We start from the raw sequence: 24,434 nt of genomic DNA, 5'->3' as shown, positions 1-24,434 counted from the left end.
AACAACCACCTCTACTACCAACAACAATCACAAACCACAACACCAATAAACATCACCCACCAACCAATCACAACAACAACCACTAACAACCACATCTGACTACAACAACAACCACCACCACTAACCCCAACAACAACAACCACCACCACCTGTTACTACACTCACTGTAACAATATTGCAACCACTGCTGTAACCACCACCACAACCACCACAACAACCACCACAACTACAACCCTCGTCATCACTGACAACCACCACTACCACCACTACCACCACCACAGCGACTATCAAGACAATCACGACCACCACAACATTGTCCACAGCAACAACAATCGGCACAACCGCCACTGCTACCAAAGCCACCACCAACAGCTCGCAACAACAACAACAGCACCACAACAACAACAACCACTGCCAACAACACTCAAGACCTCCACCACCTAAACCACGAACGCCACAACACCGAGACAACACCACCACCACAACCACCACCTCACAACAACCACCACAACTTACACAAACACATCAACAACAAACACCACCACTGTCAACACCACCTACACCACAACCACCACCACCTCATCCACACACCACCACCACACACTCCACTAATACCACCACCACACTACCACAACCACCACCACTCCACCACCACACCACTAATACCACCACCACACAACCACCACACTCTACCCTAGCCACCACACCACCACCACTCCACCACCACACCACTAATACAACCACCACCACCACACCACCACCACCCCACCACCACACCACCACCACACCACCACCACGACACCACCACACCACCACCACCCTACCCTAGGCACCACCACCACCCACCCCACCACCACTCCACCACACCACCACCACTACTACCACCACACCACCACCCTACTACCACCACACCACCACTACACCACTCCACCACCAGCACCATCAGCAGCTCCGCCACCACCACACTACCACCACCACTACACCACCACCACTACCACCACCACCCCACCTCCACCACACCACCACCACTCCACCACTACTACCACCACCACCACTACACCACCACCACCCCACCACTACCACCACCACACCACCTCCACCACACCACCACTCCACCACCACACCACCACCACTACACCACTACTACCACCACCACCACTACACCACCACCACCCCACCACCACAACCACACCCCACCACCACCACTCCACCACCACACCACCACCACTACACCACCACCACCCCACCAGCACCACCACACAACCACACCCCACCACCACCACTCCACCACAACACCACCACTACACCACTACTACCACCACCACCACTACACCTCCACCACTGCACCCCACCACCACCACTGCACCACCCCACCACCACCCCCCCACCACCACCCCCCCACCATCACCACTCCACCACCACCACCACACCACCACCCTACCCTAGGCACCACCACCACTCCACCACCACCACCACACCACCCCACCACCACCACTACTACCACCACCACTCCACCACCACCACACCACCACTCCACCACCACACCACCACCACTCCACCACTCCACTACCACTACCCCACCACACCACCACTCCACCACCACACCACCACCACTCCACCACCACTACCCCACCACATCACCACCACCACCTCCGCCATGATCGGCGCGCTGCAGCTGTTGGCATTCTTCTTCGCGCTCGTCTCGGCCTCATTCCTCGTCGTGGCCACGTGGACCGACTGCTGGATGGTGAACGCCGACGACAGCCTCGAGGTGAGTTGCTGCAACTCGCTCCGTGGTGGTGGTGGTGTGGTGGTGGTGGTGTGGTGGTGGTGGTGTGGTGGTGGTGGTGGTGGGGTAGTGGTGGTGGTGGTGTGGTGGTGGTGGTGGTGTAGTGGTGGTGGTGGTGTAGTGGTGGTGGTGTAGTGGTGGTGGTGTGGTGTGGTGGTGGTGTGGTGGTGGTGGTGGTGTGGTGGTGGTGGTGTGGTGGTGGTGTGGTGGTGGTGGTGTGGTGGTGGTGGTGGTGGTGGTGTGGTGGTGGTGTGGTGGTGGTGGTGTGGTGGTGGTGGTGTGGTGGTGGTGGTGTGGTGGTGGTGTGGTGGTGGTGGTGGTGTGGTGGTGGTGGTGGTGGTGTAGTGGTGGTGGTGGTGTAGTGGTGGTGGTGTAGTGGTGGTGGTGTGGTGTGGTGGTGGTGTGGTGGTGGTGTGGTGGTGGTGGTGGTGTGGTGGTGGTGGTGTGGTGGTGGTGGTGTGGTGGTGGTGGTGTGGTGGTGGTGGTGGTGGTGTGGTGGTGGTGTAGTGGTGGTGGTGTAGTGGTGGTGGTGTAGTGGTGGTGGTGTAGTGGTGGTGGTGTAGTGGTGGTGGTGGTGGTGTAGTGGTGGTGGTGGTGGTGTAGTGGTGGTGGTGGTGTAGTGGTGGTGTAGTGGTGGTGGTGTAGTGGTGGTGGTGTAGTGATGGTGGTGTAGTGGTGGTGGTGGTGTAGTGGTGGTGTGGTGGTGGTGGTGTGGTGGTGTGGTGGTGGTGGTGTGGTGGTGGTGGTGGTGTGGTGGTGGTGGTGTGGTGGTGGTGGTGTGGTGGTGGTGGTGTGGTGGTGGTGTAGTGGTGGTGGTGGTGGTGGTGTAGTGGTGGTGGTGGTGTGGTGGTGGTGGTGTAGTGGTGGTGGTGTAGTGGTGGTGGTGTAGTGGTGGTGGTGTAGTGGTGGTGGTGTAGTGGTGGTGGTGTAGTGGTGGTGGTGGTGTAGTGGTGGTGGTGGTGTAGTGGTGGTGTAGGTGCTGGATGGTGAACGCCGACGACAACCTCGAGGTGAGTTGCCTGCAACTCGCTCGGTGGTGGTGGTGTAGTGGTGGTGGTGTAGTAGTGGTGGTGTAGTGGTGGTGGTGTAGTAGTGGTGGTGTAGTGGTGGTGGTGTAGTAGTGGTGGTGTAGTGGTGGTGGTGTAGTAGTGGTGGTGGTGCGTTGCCTGCAACTCGCTCGGTGGTGGTGAATTGCCGCAACTCGCTCGGTGGTGGTGTAGGTGGTGTGGTGGTGTAGTGGTGGTGGTGGTGTAGGTGGTGGTATTAGTGGTGTGGTGGTGGTGGTGTAGGTGGTGGTAGTATTAGTGGTGTAGTGGTGGTGGTGAGTTGCCTACAACTCGCTCTGTGGTGGCTGTGAGTTGCCTGCAACTCGCTCTGTGGTGAGTTGTTGTGGTGATGGTGGTGATTGTGGTGATGATGGTGGTGGTGGTGATGGTGGTGATGATGGTGGTGATTGTGGTGATGATGGTGGTGGTGGTGATGGTGGTGATGATGGTGGTGATTGTGGTGATGATGGTGGTGGTGATGATGGTGGTGATTGTGGTGGTGGTTGTAGCAAGTGTTGAGGGTGGTGGTGTGGTCAATATCACAGCAGCTCGGCCGCCTTTGTCTCCCCAAGTGCCGATTGTTTTACACACACTGCCACCAGGTGCCATTTTTCGGCGGAGTCTACCTAGGGGAGGCCCAGGACCGGCTCGTCTAATCGTTACCAGTGTTGGAAAGTGAACGGGAATCTAACTCGAGTCTCTTGCCGGGTTGTTAGCGCGCTGCGGAGTGGATTGGAGGGTCTCTGAGAACAGCAGCAGAGACGGTGGTGCTGGTGGTGCTGGTGGTGCTGGTGGTGCTGGTGGTGCTGGTGGTGGTGCTGGTGGTGCTGGTGGTGGTGCTGGTGGTGGTGCTGGTGGTGGTGGTGGTGCTGGTGGTGGTGGTGGTGCTGGTGGTGGTGGTGGTGGAGGACTGGTAACTGGTAGGAACCACCTGGTTCCACCAGCCCACAGGGGATTATTGTGTCCGTCCGTCCGTCGTGCATCCAAAAATGGGAGGGGTGGGGCTGGGTGGAGAGGGGAGGGTGGGGAGGGTGGGGAGGGGCTGGGTGGGGATGGGCTGGGTGGGGAGGGTGGGGAGGGGGAGGGTGGTGAGGGGGAGGGTGGGGAGGGGAGGGTGGGGAGGGGCTGGGTGGGGAGGGGCTGGGTGAGGCTGGGTGGGGAGGGGCTGGGTGGGGAGGGTGGAGAGGGGCTGGGTGGGGAGGGTGGGGAGGGGCTGGGTGGGGAGGGTGGGGAGGGGCTGGGTGGGGAGAGTGGGGCTGGGTGGGGAGGGGCTGGGTGGGGGGGTGGGAGGGGTGGGACTGGGTGGGGAGGGGCTGGTCACCCCGTGGTGCCCGTATAAAACTCAACGTTTCACCTACTCACGCCGGCTTGTGCCCGCCCTCACAGTCGGCCATATTTGCGGAATACACCACGCCGCCGTTGACCCTGCAGGCCATTGACCGAGCAACCCGACGTTCCTACCAGCTCCCTCCGCAGCAGGAATGTGTTTAATGTCAAGCTGAGAATGATCACTGCTCTTGTTCACGAACCGCTGGTGGTTTTCGCAAAATGCACAGATGCTGTGCGTGTGTGCATGCTTGGACTGCCTGCGATCCATCCTGCATTCAATCGGGCCAGATGTGTGTAAGGAGCTCACACATCAGTTAGCAGGTAGGCTTGAGGCTACTGGGCAGATGGAGGCGGTCGCCCTCCTCCAGCACAACATTGTGAATGTTGTGGCTTGGCTCTCCAACACACCGGTGTGCTGTACTAGTGACGAATGTGCATGTTCTGTGTTTACGGGACAACCCTTACTCGTTGGCTGTGTCCGGGTTGTGGCGGGTTTTAACGACACATTCACAAATCTTTGAAAGGTCTGGACACGGTCCCATCGGTGAGCTCCTCTGGCAGGCGAGGAAGCTTTGGCTGGGTCATTTCGCCCGCATGCCCAGCCACCGCATGGCCAAGCAGCTTCTGTTTGGCCAGAAAGAGGGGGCTAAACGGGCGCGGCACGGGTTGGATAAGAGATGGAGTTGATGGGTGGGTGGGTGAGTGGGTAGTGGGTGAGTGGCATGGGCTGGAGAGGAGATGGAGTTGATGGGTGGGTGAGTGTGTGAGTGGGTGAGTGGCACGGACTATGGGTGAGTGGGTGGGTGAGTGGGTGGGTGAGTAGGTGAGTGAGTGGCATGGGCTGGATAAGAGATGGAGTTGATGGGTGGGTGGGTGAGTGGGTAGTGGGTGAGTGGCATGGGCTGGAGAGGAGATGGAGTTGATGGGTGGGTGAGTGTGTGAGTGGGTGAGTGGCACGGACTATGGGTGAGTGGGTGGGCGAGTGGGTGGGTGAGTAGGTGAGTGAGTGGCACGGGCTGGATAAGAGATGGAGTTGATGGGTGGGTGAGTGGGTAGTGGGTGAGTGGGTGAGTGGCATGGGCTGGAGAGGATATAGACTAGTGGGTGAGTGGGTGAGTGGTACGGGCTATGGGTGAGTGGGTGGGTGAGTGTGTGGGTTGGTGAGTGGCACAGGCTATGGGTGAGTGGGTGGGTGAGTAGGTGAGTGGGTGGCACGGGCTAGAGAAGAGATGGAGTTGGTGGGTGGGTGAGTGGGTAGTGGGTGAGTGGCATGGGCTAGAGAAGAGATGGACTGATGGGTGAGTGGGTGGGTGAGTGTGTGGGTTGGTGAGTGGCACAGGCTATGGGTGAGTGGGTGGGTGAGTAGGTGAGTGGGTGGCACGGGCTAGAGAAGAGATGCAGTTGGTGGGTGGGTGAGTGGGTAGTGGGTGAGTGGCATGGGCTAGAGAAGAGATGGACTGATGGGTGAGTGTGTGGGTTGGTGAGTGGCACAGGCTATGGGTGAGTGGGTGGGTGAGTAGGTGAGTGGGTGGCACGGGCTAGAGAAGAGATGGAGTTGGTGGGTGGGTGAGTGGGTAGTGGGTGAGTGGCATGGGCTAGAGAAGAGATGGACTGATGGGTGAGTGGGTGGGTTGGTGAGTGGCACAGGCTATGGGTGAGTGGGTGGGTGAGTAGGTGAGTGGCATGGGCTGGAGAAGAGATGGACTGATGGGTGAGTGGGTGGGTTGGTGAGTGGCACAGGCTATGGGTGAGTGGGTGGGTGAGTAGGTGAGTGGGTGGCACGGGCTAGAGAAGAGATGGACTGATGGGTGAGTGGGTGGGTTGGTGAGTGGCACAGGCTATGGGTGAGTGGGTGGGTGAGTAGGTGAGTGGCATGGGCTGGAGAAGAGATGGACTGATGGGTGAGTGGGTGGGTTGGTGAGTGGCACAGGCTATGGGTGAGTGGGTGGGTGAGTAGGTGAGTGGGTGGCACGGGCTAGAGAAGAGATGGACTGATGGGTGAGTGGGTGGGTTGGTGAGTGGCACAGGCTATGGGTGAGTGGGTGGGTGAGTAGGTGAGTGGGTGGCACGGGCTAGAGAAGAGATGGAGTTGGTGGGTGGGTGAGTGGGTAGTGGGTGAGTGGCATGGGCTAGAGAAGAGATGGACTGATGGGTGAGTGGGTGGGTTGGTGAGTGGCACAGGCTATGGGTGAGTGGGTGGGTGAGTAGGTGAGTGGCATGGGCTGGAGAAGAGATGGACTGATGGGTGAGTGGGTGGGTTGGTGAGTGGCACAGGCTATGGGTGAGTGGGTGGGTGAGTAGGTGAGTGGGTGGCACGGGCTAGAGAAGAGATGGAGTTGGTGGGTGGGTGAGTGGGTAGTGGGTGAGTGGCATGGGCTAGAGAAGAGATGGACTGATGGGTGAGTGGGTGGGTTGGTGAGTGGTACAGGCTATGGGTGAGTGGGTGGGTGAGTAGGTGAGTGGCATGGGCTGGAGAAGAGATGGACTGATGGGTGAGTGGGTGGGTTGGTGAGTGGCACAGGCTATGGGTGAGTGGGTGGGTGAGTAGGTGAGTGGGTGGCACGGGCTAGAGAAGAGATGGAGTTGGTGGGTGGGTGAGTGGGTAGTGGGTGAGTGGCATGGGCTAGAGAAGAGATGGACTGATGGGTGAGTGGGTGGGTTGGTGAGTGGCACAGGCTATGGGTGAGTGGGTGGGTGAGTAGGTGAGTGGCATGGGCTGGAGAAGAGATGGACTGATGCGGTATAGAACGATGTGGAGCTGAGTGGACTTGCCGATGATTGATACCAGCGGTATCAAGATCTGCCTCTGTGGAGGAGGCTCGTGAAGGACGCTGCTACTGGGCAGTGCCAGGCTCGGTGCACCTTGAGGCTACTGGGCAAATGGAGGCAGTCGCCCTCCAGCAACAACGGAGGGCAGAGGAGCGACGCTCACAACAACGAGCGGAGTGCCGGGTGGCTAAAATGCAGAAAGTTGGCACAGTAGGGGGCACAGGTGGTGGTGCATCAGCCACTCGTCTCGGTCAGCCGACCCGTGGCACCTTCGGGGTCTGTCCCGTGACCTCCTGCCAGCAGAGCCAAGGCCACTTCGCGTGGCCTTGTAGTCCACCTAGCCTGGCACAAGCGCCGTATTGACATCTCCGCCACTTAGTGACGAATGGTGGTTGGTGTTGTTGTTGTTGTGTGCACGTCTGTGTAGAGAGATTTCTTTAGCAATGGTGGTGGTGGATTTTCTGATTCAAATACAGGTAGTCCCCGAGTTACGATGGTCCGACTTACGATATTTCGATCTTACGATGGCGATTCGACAAAATTTGCCATCAGCAACCTAACATCATTCAAGTACAGTACAATATGATACGTTACGTTCAATGCGTGTATGATACGTAGCTTTAGCGATTTAATTTTAAGGTTACCACGATAAATTGCTCTGTTTTGCAAAATTATCACCATTCTTTAAGACTCCTGGGTAGGCTAGACCATCTTCGACTTACGATATTTTCAACTTACGATGGGGTTGTCGTAACGCATCTCCATCGTAAGTAGAGGACCACCTGTATTTCTAAAACTAAACTATTTATTTATTTATTTTAGCAGGTAGGGGCCCATTGAGCTGCGTCGCTCCTTGTCAGAAGCGTCGTGGCTCGTCATCGCGTGGAAATTGACAGCGGCAGCCAAATACTCCTAAACGCATTGTGACGTTGATTCTAAATGTGGAAGGAAAGAGGGGAGAAAAATCCAAACATACAGCAGGCATCGTCAGGGTCGGGATCGAACCCACGACCTCCTGTATACCAGGCCAGGTAGTTAACATTTCATCAGGGTCAGGATCAAATCCACGACCTCCTGTAGACCAGGCGAGGTAGTTAACATCCCATCAGGGTCACGATCGAACCCACGATCTCCTGTATACAAGGCGAGGTAGTCAACATCTCACAGGGTCCGAGATCGAACCCACGACCTCCTGCATACCAGGCGAGGTAGTTAACATCTCATCCGGGTCAGGATCGAACCCACGACCTCCTGCATACCAGGCGAGGTAGTTAACATTTTATCAGGGTCAGGATCAAATCCACGACCTCCTGTAGACCAGGCGAGGTAGTTAACATCCCATCAGGGTCACGATCGAACCCACGACCTCCTGTAGACCAGGCGAGGTAGTTAACATCTCACAGGGTCCGAGATCGAACCCACGACCTCCTGCCAAGCCTGGTGGTGCCCATTCAGATGCTGTCTTCTCGACAGACCTGGTCTTCACCTGAGGACGGCTGCTTGCGTTGTGGCCGAAACGTCGTGAGAATTATTTTATTATGTTTTATTTTTATTATTTTATTATTTCCCTTCTACGTGATGACTTTACCGAAAGAACCAAGAAGATGAATCCCTGCAGTCACGAAAGCTTTAAATCGAAATATAATAGTATATTATATTCATATTTTATTAGTATATAATTTTAGTAAAATTATATTAAATTATTATATTATATAAGAAAGTTGTATTTTTATTATTTTATTATTTCCCTTCTACGTGATGACTTTACCGAAAGAACCAAGAAGACGAATCTCTGCAGTCACGAAAGCTTTAAAGCAGCCATCCGCTTGTACTGCTCAGCTCCCCTCTGCGCTCTCCCACCCACCACCCCCCCCGGGGTGGGAGGGTAACCTGGGGCCACATTTACAAATCAGCCACGGCTACAAACGCACAACAAAGTGACTTTAATGAACTCCGCTAAGCAGAGGTAATCAAATTAATGGCGTCTTAACGGCGCGCGGCTCATTAAGGCGCCGCGGGTAGTTCGGTCACGCTCACTCACCTCCGCCAACCATCGTGGTGGTGGTGGCGGGGGTGGAGGTGGTGGTGGCGGGGGTGGTGGTGGTGGTGGCGGCGGCGGTGGTGGAGGTGGTGGTGGGGGTGGTGCTGGCGGCGGCGGTGGCGGTGGGGGTGGAGGTGGTGGTGGTGGTGGGGGTGGTGGTGGTGGGGGTGGTGGAGGTGGTGGTGGTCGTCTTGGTGGTGGTGGTCGTCTTGGTGGTGGTGGTGGAGGATGGTTGTGGTGGTGGTGGAGGTCGTTGTGGTGGTGGTCGTCTTGGTGGTGGTAGAGGAGGTGGTTGTGGTGGTGGCGAAGGTGGTGGTGGTCACGGTGGTGGTGGTGATTGTGGTGATTGTGGTGATGGCTGAACAGGCCAGCACCGCGCCCGGCCGCCTTTGTCTCCCCGGTGCTGGCGACGTTTGTACTCCACAACGACTGCACCGGCGCCTGTTGGTTCTCAATGTGGAGGGAGAGAAACTGCCCTCCACGCTCGGAGTGAACATCCCTCGTTTAGATTATTTGTCCGCTGCTGTAAATTTTCACACGACGACGACGATGATGATGATGACCCATTTTGTTGAGCTCTCATTTGTGTGATAGCCAGATGGTGGCTTCTGAACAATATCCAAGCAGCTCTTCCGTGGGCCGGCTTGACCTGGTCAAATACAAATGGTGCTTTAGTCTGTGCGAGTCTGCATGTCTCTGAACGAGTCTGTATCTTGGCCACTTCTTCTCCCTTAGCCTCGATGTATCGTTGGTTAAATTTCGATTTAAAGCTTCTTTCGTGACTGCAGGGATTCATCTTCTTGGTTCTTTCGGTAAAGTCATCACGTAGAAGGGAAGTAATAAAATAATAAAAATAAAACATAATAAAATACAATTCTCACGACGTTTCGGCCACAACGCAAGCAGCCGTCCTCAGGTGAAGACCAGGTCTGTCGAGGCGACTTCCCTTCTACGTGACTTTACCGAAAGAACCAAGAAGATGAATCGTTGCTTGTCGCTGTGTCACGGGCTGTGTGTGTGTCACTCTTGCGGTGGTTCTCTGGGGGATCTTTGTCTGTGCGTAGGTGCCACTGACAGCACTTGCCCCTACAGCCTGCTAGAGGCTACACGGGGGATCTTTGACTGTGTGTAGGTGCTACTGACAGCACTTGCCCCTACAGCCTGCTAGAGGCTACACGGGGTGTCTTTGTCTGTGTGTAGGTGCTACTGACAGCACTTGCCCCTACAGTCTGCTAGAGGCTACACGGGGGATCTTTGTCTGTGTGTAGGTGCCACTGACAGCACTTGCCCCTACAGCCTGCTAGAGGCTACACGGGGGATCTTTGTCTGTGTGTAGGTGCCACTGACAGCACTTGCCCCTACAGCCTGCTAGAGGCTACACGGGGGATCTTTGTCTGTGTGTAGGTGCTACTGACAGCACTTGCCCCTACAGCCTGCTAGAGGCTACCTGGGGGAGCTTTGTCTGTGTGTAGGTGCTACTGACAGCACTTGCCCCTACAGCCTGCTAGAGGCTACACGGGGGATCTTTGTCTGTGTGTAGGTGCCACTAACAGCACTTGCCCCTACAGCCTGCTAGAGGCTACCTAGGGGAGCTTTGTCTGTGTGTAGGTGCTACTGACAGCACTTGCCCCTGCAGCCTGCTAGAGGCTACCTGGGGGAGCTTTGTCTGTGTGTAGGTGCTACTGGCAGCACTTGCCCCTACAGCCTGCTAGAGGCTACACGGGGGATCTTTGTCTGTGTGTAGGTGCCACTGACAGCACTTGCCCCTACAGCCTGCTAGAGGCTACACGGGGGATCTTTGTCTGTGTGTAGGTGCTACTGACAGCACTTGCCCCTACAGCCTGCTAGAGGCTACCTGGGGGAGCTTTGTCTGTGTGTAGGTGCTACTGACAGCACTTGCCCCTACAGCCTGCTAGAGGCTACACGGGGGATCTTTGTCTGTGTGTAGGTGCTACTGACAGCACTTGCCTCTACAGCCTGTTAGAGGCTACACGGGGTGTCTTTGTCTGTGTGTAGGTGCTACTGATAGCACTTGCCCCTACAGCCTGCTAGAGGCTACACGGGGGATCTTTGTCTGTGTGTAGGTGCTACTGACAGCACTTGCCCCTACAGCCTGCTAGAGGCTACCTGGGGGATCTTTGTCTGTGTGTAGGTGCCACTGACAGCACTTGCCCCTACAGCCTGCTAGAGGCTACACGGGGGATCTTTGTGTGTAGGTGCTACTGACAGCACTTGCCCCTACAGCCTGCTAGAGGCTACCTGGGGGAGCTTTGTCTGTGTGTAGGTGCTACTGACAGCACTTGCCCCTACAGCCTGCTAGAGGCTACCTGGGGGAGCTTTGTGTGTGTGTAGGTGCTACTGACAGCACTTGCCCCTACAGCCTGCTAGAGGCTACCTGGGGGAGCTTTGTCTGTGTGTAGGTGCTACTGACAGCACTTGCCCCTACAGCCTGCTAGAGGCTACACGGGGGATCTTTGTGTGTAGGTGCCACTAACAGCACTTGCCCCTACAGCCTGCTAGAGGCTACCTGGGGGAGCTTTGTCTGTGTGTAGGTGCCACTGACAGCACTTGCCCCTGCAGCCTGCTAGAGGCTACCTGGGGGAGCTTTGTCTGTGTGTAGGTGCTACTGACAGCACTTGCCCCTACAGCCTGCTCGAGGCTACCTGGGGGAGCTTTGTCTGTGTGTAGAGGTGTGTGATGTGAATATTTATTTGTCTCGACGTCTGTCTCCGCGCTAAACATTTACCCCGTTGTGGGGGGGGGGTCACCCTGGGAGGGGGTCACCCTGGGGGGGGGTCACCCTGGGGGGGGTCACGCTGGGGGGGGTCACCCTGGGGGGGGGGGGGTCACGCTGGGGGGGGGGGGTCGGGGGGGGTCGGGGGGGGTCACCCTGCCACGGGTGGTGTTGACACGGGCACGAGGAGGTGCCCTGGGGGGGTGGTGGTGGCGGGGGATGGGGGGGGGGGTGAGTGGTGGTGTGAGTGGTGGTGGTGGTGTGAGTGGAGGTGGTGGTGTGAGTGGTGGTGTGAGTGGTGGTGGTGGTGTGAGTGGTGATGGTGGTGTGAGTGGTGGTGGTGGTGGTGGTGTGAGTGGTGGTGGTGTGAGTGGTGGTGTGAGTGGTGGTGGTGGTGTGAGTGGTGGTGGTGTGAGTGGTGATGATGGTGTTGGTGGTGGTGTGAGTGGTGATGATGGTGGTGGTGTCCACCCCCCTCACCACGGTGGCTAGGAGATGCTCACTCCCTCTGCCGGTGTGCGAGTAGCCCGTGTGTTCGACCCCCGACCCTGACGCCTGCTGCTGCTGCTGCCGCTGCTGGTGTATTGTGAGTTTGCGTGTCTCTCTCTCTCCCCGTGGTCGCGTGGATTCTCCCTCCGGGACCTGCGCTCGTTCCCCTCCACATTTAGAAACGGCGACGGGCGTTTTGGAGCGTTTGGCTGCCGCTGTGGATGTCCACGCGATGGTGATGAGGATGATGGTGATGATGATTTCGATTTAAAGCTTTCGTGACTGCAGGGATTCATCTTCTTGGTTCTTTCGGTAAAGTCACGTAGAAGGGAAGTAATAAAATAATAAAAAATAATAAAAAATGAAACATAATAAAATAAAATAATAATATGATATTTTATTTTATTATGTTTTATTTTTCATTATTTTATTACTTCCCTTCTACGTGACTTTACCGAAAGAACCAAGAAGAAGATGATGATGATGATATCAGCTGATCAGTCATGTGGCAGTCGGCTCTGGGAAGTGCCGTGTAGCTGAGTGGGCCCCTTGCCCGTTCAACAAGCGAGTTTAGTGCCGCTGCTGCTGCTGCTACTCGCGACTAACGGCACTTGACCCAACAGGCTGTGTGGGCTACACGGGGCGGGGAGCGAGGGGGCCTTTGTCTTTATCTTTGTGGGTGCGTGTGTGTGGGGAGCGGTGGGTGTAGTGGTTAGCGCCACGCTGCGCTATGAACCCGGCGACCCGGGTTCGATTCCCGCTCACGGCCAACACCAACAGTGACGATTATCTGAACCGGTCCAGGGCCTCCCCTAGGTCGACTCAGCCTTAACTGAGTACCTGGTGTAGCGGTGTGTAAACATCGCCACTGGGGAGACAAAGGCGGCCGGGCGTGGTGCTGGCCACCCACCCCCTCGTGTGCCACAGTGCCGGCCTTCATAGGTGCTACTCGCTAACAGCACTTGCCCCCACAGTCTGTTAAGGCTACACGGGGGATCTTTGTCTTTGTAGGTCGACATTAACGCTGGGGAGACAAAGGCGGCCGGGCAGGCTGCGCTACTCCCACGGCGCTAACGGCACTTGCCCTGCAGTTTCTTGATGGGGTGGGGGGGGGGCTGTGTAATTTGCATGAGGGGTTAGTTGTTAATTAACCAGCGTTCTTTCTTAACGACTTCAACTCACACTCCGTGTCCTTGTGGGCACGCCGGCAGGCGAATGCCTCGTTTGACAACATCCCAATCGGCCTCCTGGGGCAGGGCGCTGGGTCAACGTGAGCACGGCCCAAGGCCGGTTTCCAAGTCCGACGTTTCATCGTCGGCAGTAGGGGCCATGTCCAGGCGCTGCTTGAACCGCCGCGGGTGACCTGCCCAGGCGTCTGTGGAGGCGAGGAGTGGATTGCACATTCGGTGCGTGAACTAAACTATGAAACCATTGTTCTTCTTGGTTCATCTTAAAGTGAATATGTGACTGAGCGCAAACAGAAAATCCAAGAAAAGACAGCAAAATATTGCAGACAAAGCACCGTACACCAACGCTCTGTGCAAAATCCCAGTGGGATGCAAGTCAAACAACAACAACCACAAGACAACTTAGATTAAGGCCATCAGTCTAACTCTGTACTACAACAACACAAACATGGCCAAACCAAAAAACGTTGTCGGAATCACCAAAATAAAGCCATGAAAGCAATGAAACAGTGACCATAGGAACTGTGACCGAATTTTCACAATAAACGACAATAACAACATGTACCACCAAACTCATGCAGCCATAGCTGGCTGCATGAGTCACTCCACAACAGCAGTAGGAGCATCAGTCGGAGTGTCAACATGTGTCAATGCCCCTTTAAGATCAGCGCACTAAATCAAAACACAGATCATAATTTGCAGCGATCATCCGGAGCGAAGCATTTTATTTCAGGCCACTGAATAGCAGTGGCAGCTAGGGCTGTACAACTCATCTAGAGCATCTTCTTGGTTCTTTCGGTAAAGTCACGTAGAATGGAAATAATAAAATAATAAAAATTAAAGATAATAAAATTATTCTCACGACGTTTCGGCCACAACCCAAGCAGCCGTCTTCAGGTGGAGAACAGGTCTGTCGGGGAGACAGCGTCTGAATGAAAGCGTGGTGGTGTTTCATTCAGACGCTGTCGCCTCGACAGACCTGGTCTTCACCTGAGGACGGCTGCTTGCGTTGTGGCCGAAACGTCGTGAGAATTGTATTTTATTATGTTTTATTTTTATTATTTTATTATTTCCCTTCTACGTGATGACTTTACCGAAAGAACCAAGAAGATGAATCCCTGCAGTCACGAAAGCTTTAAATCGAAATATGAAACCATTGATTTAGTGTTTTACTCGCTGAGCTACGGAGTAGCCCGATTGGAAGTTTTCGTGGCTGCAGGGTTCCATACTCTTTAGTTCTTTCGGTAAAGTCACGTGGGTAGGAAATAAAATGAATAACATCGCAACGCAGTTGCTTCTTGCTGTGGTTGTCCCACCTGATGATGGATGCTTGTGTAGCGCCTGAAACGTCTGATTTAGTTTAGTTTCTATCTACGTGACTTTACCGAAAGAACCAGAGAGTGTAGTAGTAGTAGTTCTTCTTATCTTCCCAGAAGCGACCTGCCCATCACACACAGTGACAGCAGCTCAAGCCTGTGGCTCATATCATCGTCGTCGTCATCATCGTTGTCATCATCGTCGTCATCGTCGTCATCGTCGTCATCATCATCGTCATCGTCGTCATCATCATCGTCGTCATCATCATCGTCGTCGTCATCGTCGTCATCATCGTCATTGTCGTCGTCATCGTCGTCATCATCATCGTCATCATTGTCGTCCTCATCATCGTCATCATCGTCGTCCTCATCATCGTCGTCGTCATTGTCGTCATCGTTGTCGTCATCGTCGTCATCATCGTCATCATTGTCGTCATCGTCGTCATCGTCATCATCATCGTCATCATCGTCGTCATCATCGTCGTCATCGTCGTCATCGTCGTCTTCGTCGTTGTCGTCGTTGTCGTCATCGTCGTCATCGTCGTCATCATCGTCATCGTCGTCATCGTCGTCATCGTCGTCATCATCGTCGTCATCATCGTCGTCATCATCGTCATCATCGTTGTCGTCATCGTCATCATCGTTGTCGTCATCGTCGTCATCGTCGTCATCGTCATCGTCGTCATCATCGTTGTCGTCATCGTCATCATCGTCGTCGTCGTCGTCATCATCGTTGTCGTCATCGTCATCATCGTTGTCGTCATCGTCATCATCGTTGTCGTCATCGTCGTCATCGTCATCGTCGTCATCGTTGTCGTCGTCGTCATTGTCGTCATTGTCGTCATTGTCGTCACCATCACCATCATCGTCGTCGTCGTCGTCATCATCGCAATTTATATCAGCAGCCAAATGCTCTAATCGCGTGGTGATGTTAATTCTAAATGTGGAGGGAAACGACGGAGAAAAATCCACGTCGTGATCACGGGGAGAGAGACACACAAACTCCAGGCGAGGTAGTCAACATCTCTCAGGGTCCGGGATCGAACCCACGACATCCTGTAGACCAGGCGAGGTAGTCAACATCTCAGGGGGTCCGGGATCGAACCCACGACCTCCTGCAGACCAGGCGAGGTAGTCAACACCTCCTAGCCACTGTTGCTGCACCCCTCATCAGCAGTGAAGTCAGCCTCTGCTTGAACCATCGCTGGTGCACTGCCAGATGTTTAAAGTCAAGGACTGGTTTCAACATTCAGTGTCTCATCAGCAGCAGAGGCTCATCAAGGCGGTGGTGGTGGTGGTGATGGTGGTGGTGGTGATGGCGGTGGTGGTGGTAGTGATGATGGTGGTGGTGGTGATGGTGGTGATGGCGGTGGTGGTGATGACGGTGGTGGTGGTGGTAGTGATGATGGTGGTGGTGGTGATGGTGGTGATGGCGGTGGTGGCGATGGCGGTGGTGGTGATGGTGGCGGTGATGGCGGTGGTGACGGAAAGTGGCAGTAGGGGCGGTAGTGGTCATGGCGGTGGTGATAGTGGTGGTGATAGTGGTGGTGATGGTGGCGGTGGTAGTGTGGTGGTGGTGGTGATGGCGGCGGTGGTGAGCGGTGGGCGTCGTGTGGGTCTTGCAAATTAATAAAAACGGGAGAAGTTAAGGAGCCGTGACGGCGGCTCGCCCCACCGCCTCGTTAGCGCCTGTGACCGCTGGCGCCCGGGGGGGGGGGGGGGGGGGTCCACGTGGGGGGGTCCACGTGGGGGGGGGGGGGGTCCACGTGGGGGGGGGGGGGGTCCACGTGGGGGGGGGGGGTCCACGTGGGGGGGTCCACGTGGGGGGGGGGGGGGGTCCACGTGGGGGGGGGGGGTCCACGTGGGGGGGGGGGGTCCACGTGGGGGGGTTGGGGTCCACGTGGGGGGGGGGGGGTCCACGTGGGCTGGTCACGCGCCAGCGCTCGCCCCGCGGGCAGCGGAGGCAGCGGTGGAGATTACGCGTCTAGAGCAGCAGCAGCAGCTATTAGCCACGGAGAAATTGGCCACCCGCCCCTCTCTCCTTTCACGGCCGCGTTGGTGTGATTTTAAGGGTGGGTGGGTGATTGAGTGACCGGGTGGGTGAGTAAGTGACCGAGTGGGAGATTGGGTGAGTTGGTGGGTGGTAGAGTGCGTGAGTCGGTGAGTAGGTGGGTGAGTGGGAGAGTGTGTCAGTGGGTGAGTTGGTGAGTCGGTGGGTGGTTGAGTCGGTGGGTGGTTGAGTGAGTGGGTGAGTAAGTGACCGGGTGGGTGGGTGGGAGATTGGGTGAGTTGGTGGGTAGGTAGGTGATTAAGTGAGTGACTGGGTGAGTAAGTGACTGGGTGGCTGAGTGGGTGAGTGAGTGAGTGGGTGGGTGGTTGAGTGGGTGGTTGGGTGGGAGGCTGAGTGGGTGGCTGAGTGGGTGGCTGAGTGGGTGGCTGAGTGGGTGGCTGGGTGGGTGGTTGGGTGGGAGGCTGAGTGGGTGAGTGAGTGGCTGGGAGAGTGAGTGGGTGGTTGGGTGGGTGGCTGAGTGGGTGGCTGAGTGGGTGGCTGAGTGGGTGGCTGAGTGGGTGGCTGAGTGGGTGGCTGAGTGGGTGAGTGAGTGGGTGGCTGAGTGAGTGGGTGGCTGAGTGGTTGAGTGAGTGGTTGAGTGGCTGAGTGGGTGAGTGTCTCTGCTGTCTCCCTGCTGTCTCCAGGTGAGCCAGAAGTGCCGTGGGCTGTGGTGGGAGTGCGTGACCAACGCCTTCGATGGCATCCGCACTTGTGACCAGTTCGACTCTATCCTGGCGGAGCATCCACGTGAGTACACAACCACCACAACCACCACCACAACCACCACCACCACAACCACCACCACCACAACCACCACCACAACAACCACCACCATAATCACAACAACCACCACAACCACCACCATAATCACAACCACCACCACAACCACCACAACGACCACCACCACAACCACCACCACAACAATCACCACAACCACTATAACCACCACTACAACCACCACCACAATCACAACCACCACAACCACCACCACAAAAACCACCACCACAATCACAACCACCACCACAACTACCACAACCACCACCACCACAACCACCACCACAACCACCACAACAACCACCACCACCACAACCACCACCACCATAATCACAACAACCACCACCACAATCACAACAACCACCACCACAATCACAACAACCACCACAACAACCACCACCACAACCACCACCACAACAATCACCACAACCACTATAACCACCACAAAAACCACCACCACAAAAACCACCACCACAATCACAACCACCACTACAACCACCACAACCACCACCACAACTACCACAACCACCACCATCGCCACCATGGATGTCTCCCCGTGTCTCACACAGTGAAGATCTTGCTGTCTCCCCGTGTCTCTCTCACACACAGTGAAGATCTTGCTGTCTCCCCGTGTCTCTCTCACACACAGTGAAGATCTTGCTGTCTCCCCGTGTCTCTCTCACACACAGTGAAGATCTTTCTGTCTCCCCGTGTCTCTCACTCGCACAGTGAAGATCTTGCTGTCTCCCCGTGTCTCCCACTCACACAGTGAAGATCTTGCTGTCTCCCCGTGTCTCTCACTCACAGTGAAGATCTTGCTGTCTCCCCGTGTCTCACACACACAGTGAAGATCTTGCTGTCTCCCCGTGTCTCTCTCACACAGTGAAGATCTTGCTGTCTCCCCGTGTCTCCCACTCACACAGTGAAGATCTTGCTGTCTCCCCGTGTCTCTCACACACAGTGAAGATCTTGCTGTCTCCCCGTGTCTCTCTCACACAGTGAAGATCTTGCTGTCTCCCCGTGTCTCTCACTCACAGTGAAGATCTTGCTGTCTCCCCGTGTCTCTCTCACACAGTGAAGATCTTGCTGTCTCCCCGTGTCTCACACAGTGAAGATCTTGCTGTCTCCCCGTGTCTCACACAGTGAAGATCTTGCTGTCTCCCCGTGTCTCACACAGTGAAGATCTTGCTGTCTCCCCGTGTCTCACACAGTGAAGATCTTGCTGTCTCCCCGTGTCTCTCCCACACAGTGAAGATCTTGCTGTCTCCCCGTGTCTCACACAGTGAAGATCTTGCTGTCTCCCCGTGTCTCTCACACACACAGTGAAGATCTTGCTGTCTCCCCGTGTCTCTCACTCACACAGTGAAGATCTTGCTGTCTCCCCGTGTCTCTCACTCACACAGTGAAGATCTTGCTGTCTCCCCGTGTCTCTCACTCGCACAGTGAAGATCTTGCTGTCTCCCCGTGTCTCTCACTCACACAGTGAAGATCTTGCTGTCTCCCCGTGTCTCTCACTCACACAGTGAAGATCTTGCTGTCTCCCCGTGTCTCACACACACAGTGAAGATCTTGCTGTCTCCCCGTGTCTCTCACACACAGTGAAGATCTTGCTGTCTCCCCGTGTCTCTCACACACAGTGAAGATCTTGCTGTCTCCCCGTGTCGCACTCACACAGTGAAGATCTTGCTGTCTCCCCGTGTCTCTCACACACACAGTGAAGATCTTGCTGTCTCCCCGTGTCTCTCACTCACAGTGAAGATCTTGCTGTCTCCCCGTGTCTCTCACACACACAGTGAAGATCTTGCTGTCTCCCCGTGTCTCTCACACACACAGTGAAGATCTTGCTGTCTCCCCGTGTCTCTCACACACACAGTGAAGATCTTGCTGTCTCCCCGTGTCTCCCACTCACACAGTGAAGATCTTGCTGTCTCCCCGTGTCTCTCACACTCACAGTGAAGATCTTGCTGTCTCCCCGTGTCTCTCACTCACACAGTGAAGATCTTGCTGTCTCACCGTGTCTCTCACACACACAGTGAAGATCTTGCTGTCTCCCCGTGTCTCCCACTCACACAGTGAAGATCTTGCTGTCTCCCCGTGTCTCACACACACAGTGAAGATCTTGCTGTCTCCCCGTGTCTCTCACACACAGTGAAGATCTTGCTGTTTCCCCGTGTCTCCCACTCACACAGTGAAGATCTTGCTGTCTCCCCGTGTCTCACTCACACAGTGAAGATCTTGCTGTCTCCCCGTGTCTCTCACACTCACAGTGAAGATCTTGCTGTCTCCCCGTGTCTCTCACACTCACAGTGAAGATCTTGCTGTCTCCCCGTGTCTCCCACTCACACAGTGAAGATCTTGCTGTCTCCCCGTGTCTCCCACTCACACAGTGAAGATCTTTCTGTCTCCCCGTGTCTCTCTCACACAGTGAAGATCTTGCTGTCTCCCCGTGTCTCTCACTCGCACAGTGAAGATCTTGCTGTCTCCCCCTGTCTCACACAGTGAAGATCTTGCTGTCTCCCCGTGTCTCTCACTCGCACAGTGAAGATCTTGCTGTCTCCCCGTGTCTCTCACACACACAGTGAAGATCCTGCTGTCTCCCCGTGTCTCTCACTCGCACAGTGAAGATCTTGCTGTCTCCCCGTGTCTCTCACTCACAGTGAAGATCTTGCTGTCTCCCCGTGTCTCTCACTCACACAGTGAAGATCTTGCTGTCTCCCCGTGTCTCTCACTCACACAGTGAAGATCTTGCTGTCTCCCCGTGTCTCTCACTCACACAGTGAAGATCTTGCTGTCTCCCCGTGTCTCTCTCACACAGTGAAGATCTTGCTGTCTCCCCGTGTCTCCCACTCACACAGTGAAGATCTTGCTGTCTCCCCGTGTCTCTCTCACACAGTGAAGATCTTGTTGTCTCCCCGTGTCTCTCACACACAGTGAAGATCTTGCTGTCTCCCCGTGTCTCCTCGTGTCTCCTTGCTGTCTCCCCATGTCTCTCACTCACAGTGAAGATCTTGCTGTCTCCCCGTGTCTCTCACTCGCACAGTGAAGATCTTGCTGTCTCCCCGTGTCTCTCACACACAGTGAAGATCTTGCTGTCTCCCCGTGTCTCTCACACACAGTGAAGATCTTGCTGTCTCCCCGTGTCTCCCCGTGTCTCCTTGCTGTCTCCCCGTGTCTCTCACTCACACAGTGAAGATCTTGCTGTCTCCCCGTGTCTCTCACACACAGTGAAGATCTTGCTGTCTCCCCGTGTCTCCCCGTGTCTCCTTGCTGTCTCCCTGTGTCTCTCACACACAGTGAAGATCTTGCTGTCTCCCCGTGTCTCTCACTCACACAGTGAAGATCTTGCTGTCTCCCCGTGTCTCTCACACACAGTGAAGATCTTGCTGTCTCCCCATGTCTCCCTGCTGTCTCCCTGCTGTCTCCCACAGTGAAGATTGTGCTCTCCCGCTCCCTCATCCTCACCGCCGACATCCTGGCCTGCTTTGCCTGCATCATCCTCATCCTGGGCCTGGACTGCGTGCGCGTGCTCAGCAACGAGCCCCACATCAAGATGCGCATCTGCTACACGGCCGGCTTCATCTACCTGTTCGCCGGTGCGCCCCCAGCACCCACGCCTGCCTTAGACGCCTCTAGCTAGTCAGCTCTAGTTGGTTGGTGTACTAGTTAGTGTGCTAGTTAGTGTGCTAGTTAGTGTGCTAGTTAGTGTACTAGTTAACTAGTTAGTGTACTAGTTAGTGTGCTAGTTAGTGTGCTAGTTGGTGTGCTAGTTGGTGTGCTAGTTAGTGTGCTAGTTAGTGTGCTAGTTGGTGTGCTAGCTAGTGTGCTAGTTAGTGTGCTAGTTGGTGTGCTAGTTGGTGTGCTAGCTGGTGTGCTGGCTGGTGTGCTGGCTGGTGTGCTGGCTGGTGTGCTGGTTGGTGTGCTGGTTAGTGTGCTGGTTAGTGTGCTGGTTAACTAGTTAGTGTGCTAGTTAGTGTGCTAGTTAGTGTGCTAGTTAACTAGTTAGTGTGCTAGTTAACTAGTTAGTGTGCTAGTTAACTAGTTAGTGTGCTAGTTAGTTGGTGTGCTAGTTAGTGTGCTAGTTAGTGTGCTAGTTAGTGTGCTAGTTAACTAGTTAGTGCGCTAGTTAACTAGTTAGTGTGCTAGTTAGTTGGTGTGCTAGTTAGTGTGCTAGTTAGTGTGCTAGTTAGTGTGCTAGTTAACTAGTTAGTGTGCTAGTTAACTAGTTAGTGTGCTAGTTAACTAGTTAGTGTGCTAGTTAGTTGATGTGCTAGTTAGTGCGCTAGTTAGTGTGCTAGTTAGTGTGCTAGTTAACTAGTTAGTGCGCTAGTTTGTTGGTGTGCTAGTTAGTGTGCTAGTTAACTAGTTAGTGTACTAGTTAGTGACCTAGTTAACTAGTTAGTGTACTAGTTAGTGAACTAGTTAAATAGTTAGTGTGCTAGTTAGTGAACTAGTTAAATAGTTAGTGTGCTGATTAGTGTGCTAGTTAGTGTGCTAGTTAGTTGGTGTACTAGTTAGTGAGCTAGTTAACTAGTTAGTGTGCTAGTTAGTGTGCTAGTTAACTAGTTAGTGTACTAGTTAGTTCGTGTACTAGTTAGTGTACTAGTTAGTGGGCTAGTTAAATAGTTAGTGTGCTAGTTAGTGTGCTAGTTAGTTAGTGTACTAGTTAGTGAGCTAGTTAACTAGTTAGTGTGCTAGTTAGTGTGCTAGTTAACTAGTTAGTGTACTAGTTAGTGAACTAGTTAACTAGTTAGTGCGCTAGTTAGTGTGCTAGTTAGTTCGTGTACTAGTTAGTGTGCTAGTTAGTGAACTAGTTAACTAGTTAGTGCGCTGGTTAGTGTACTAGTTAGTGTACTAGTTAGTGTACTAGTTAGTGTGCTAGTTAGTGTGCTAGTTAGTGTACTAGTTAGTGTGCTAGTTAGTGTGCTAGTTAGTATGCTAGTTAGTATGCTAGTTAGTGTGCTAGTTAACTAGTCAGTGAACTAGTTAAATAGTTAGTGTGCTAGTTAGTGCGCTAGTTAGTGAGCTAGTTAGTGCGCTAGTTAGTGCGCTAGTTAATGCGCTAGTTAGTGCGCTAGTTAGTGCGCTAGTTAGTGCGCTAGTTAGTGTGCTAGTTAGTGTACTAGTTAGTGTGCTAGTTAGTGTACTAGTTAGTTAATTAGTTAGTGTCCTAGTTAGTGAACTAGTTAACTAGTTAGTGTACTAGTTGGTGCGCTAGTTAGTGTGCTAGTTAGTGTGCTAGTTGGTGCGCTAGTTAGTGCGCTAGTTAGTGTACTAGTTAGTGTGCTAGTTAGTGCGCTAGTTAGTGTGCTAGTTAGTGTGCTAGTTAGTGTACTAGTTAGTGTACTAGTTAGTTAATTAGTTAGTGTGCTAGTTAGTGTGCTAGTTAGTGTACTAGTTAGTGTGCTAGTTAGTGTACTAGTTAGTTAATTAGTTAGTGTCCTAGTTAGTGTGCTAGTTGGTGTACTAGTTGGTGAACTAGTTGGTGAGCTAGTTAACTAGTTAGTGCGCTGGTTAGTGCGCTGGTTCACCTACCACTAGGCCTCTTCTCTCTCCACAGTTGTCCACCCCTCATGGTTGTCCACCTCCCTGTGATTGTCCACCCCCCCTCGTGGTTGGTCCACCCTGCAGGCATCCCCGGCATGGTGGGCTCTGTGTGGTACGCGGTGGACGTGTATGTGGAGCGCTCCACGCTGGTGCAGCAGAACGTGTTCCTGGGCGTCCAGTACGAGTTTGGCTGGTCCTGCTGGCTGGGCATGGCCGGCTCCATGGCCTGCATCCTCGCCGGCATCGTCCTCACCTGCTGCGTCTACCTCTTCAGGGGTGCCGTCACACACCCACCATCCCTACCCCACCCTACCACCCTACCCCTACCATACCTCACATCACCATACCACACCTCACCACACCACACCCTAACCCAACCTAACCCACCCTACCCCACCCCACCCTACCCCACCCCACCCTACCACACCCTATCCCACCCCACCCTACTCCACCCCACCACACCCTACCCCTACACCTACCCTACCTCACATCACCATACCACACCCCACCACACCACACCCTAACCCACCCTAACCCACCCTACCCCACCCCACCCCACCCCACCACACCCCACCACACCCCACCCCACCCCACCACACCACACCACACCCTAACCCACCCTCCCCCACCCCACCCCACCGCATTTCTCTCCCTTCTCTCTCCAGACGCGAACGCTGCCCGTCTGCACAGATCCCCGTACGTCGCTCCGCGCACCTCCCTGGGCAAGATGTACGCCATGGCCTCCCACGTGTGACGTCACTTCCTGTGAGGGGTGACGTCACTTCCTGTGAGGGGTGACGTCACTTCCTGTCTACCATTGCTGCTGCCACTCCCCCATCTCCGCGCGAGGGGAAAATGGCCGCCGTGTGCTCCTCCACCAACACAACCAACACAACCACCAACACAACCACCACCACTCCTGCACCACAACCACCACCACCAACACAACCACCACTCCTCCACCAACACAACCACCGCTCCTCCACCAACACAACCACCACCACTCAACCACCACCAACACAACCACCAACAACAACAACCGCCATTCGCCACAAAGTGGCGGTGACGTCACCACGACGCTTGTGCCAGGCCATTGCACCTTGAGGCCACACACAGACACACACAGTCACACACAGACACACAGACACACACAGACACATACACACACAGACACACACAGTCACACACAGACACACACACAGACACACACAGACACACACAGTCACACACAGAGACACACACAGTCACAGACACACACAGAGACACACACACACACAGTCACACACAGACACAGACACACACAGTCACACACAGACACACAGACACACACACACACAGTCACACACACAACAACCGCCATTCGTCA

At 54.7% G+C, this 24,434-nt stretch overlaps 1 protein-coding gene across 1 annotated transcript; it reads left to right on the top strand.

Moving 5' to 3' along the window:
* Positions 1-1,573: 1,573 nt before the first annotated feature.
* On the top strand, positions 1,574-23,822 carry CLDN16 (claudin 16). Its single transcript, XM_078883973.1, has 5 exons — positions 1,574-1,771; positions 17,395-17,497; positions 20,953-21,117; positions 23,153-23,344; positions 23,734-23,822. The coding sequence occupies exons 1-5, from the start codon at positions 1,658-1,660 to the stop codon at positions 23,820-23,822; spliced, it is 663 nt and encodes a 220-aa protein (XP_078740099.1). The 5' UTR covers positions 1,574-1,657.
* Positions 23,823-24,434: the final 612 nt, after the last annotated feature.

This window comes from Lampetra fluviatilis, chromosome 76, assembly GCF_964198595.1.
Source record: "Lampetra fluviatilis chromosome 76, kcLamFluv1.1, whole genome shotgun sequence".
Classification (NCBI taxonomy): Eukaryota; Metazoa; Chordata; class Hyperoartia; order Petromyzontiformes; family Petromyzontidae; genus Lampetra; species Lampetra fluviatilis.
The sequence above is the reverse complement of the archived record's forward strand: the minus strand, read 5'-3'. Positions and strand labels throughout refer to the sequence as shown.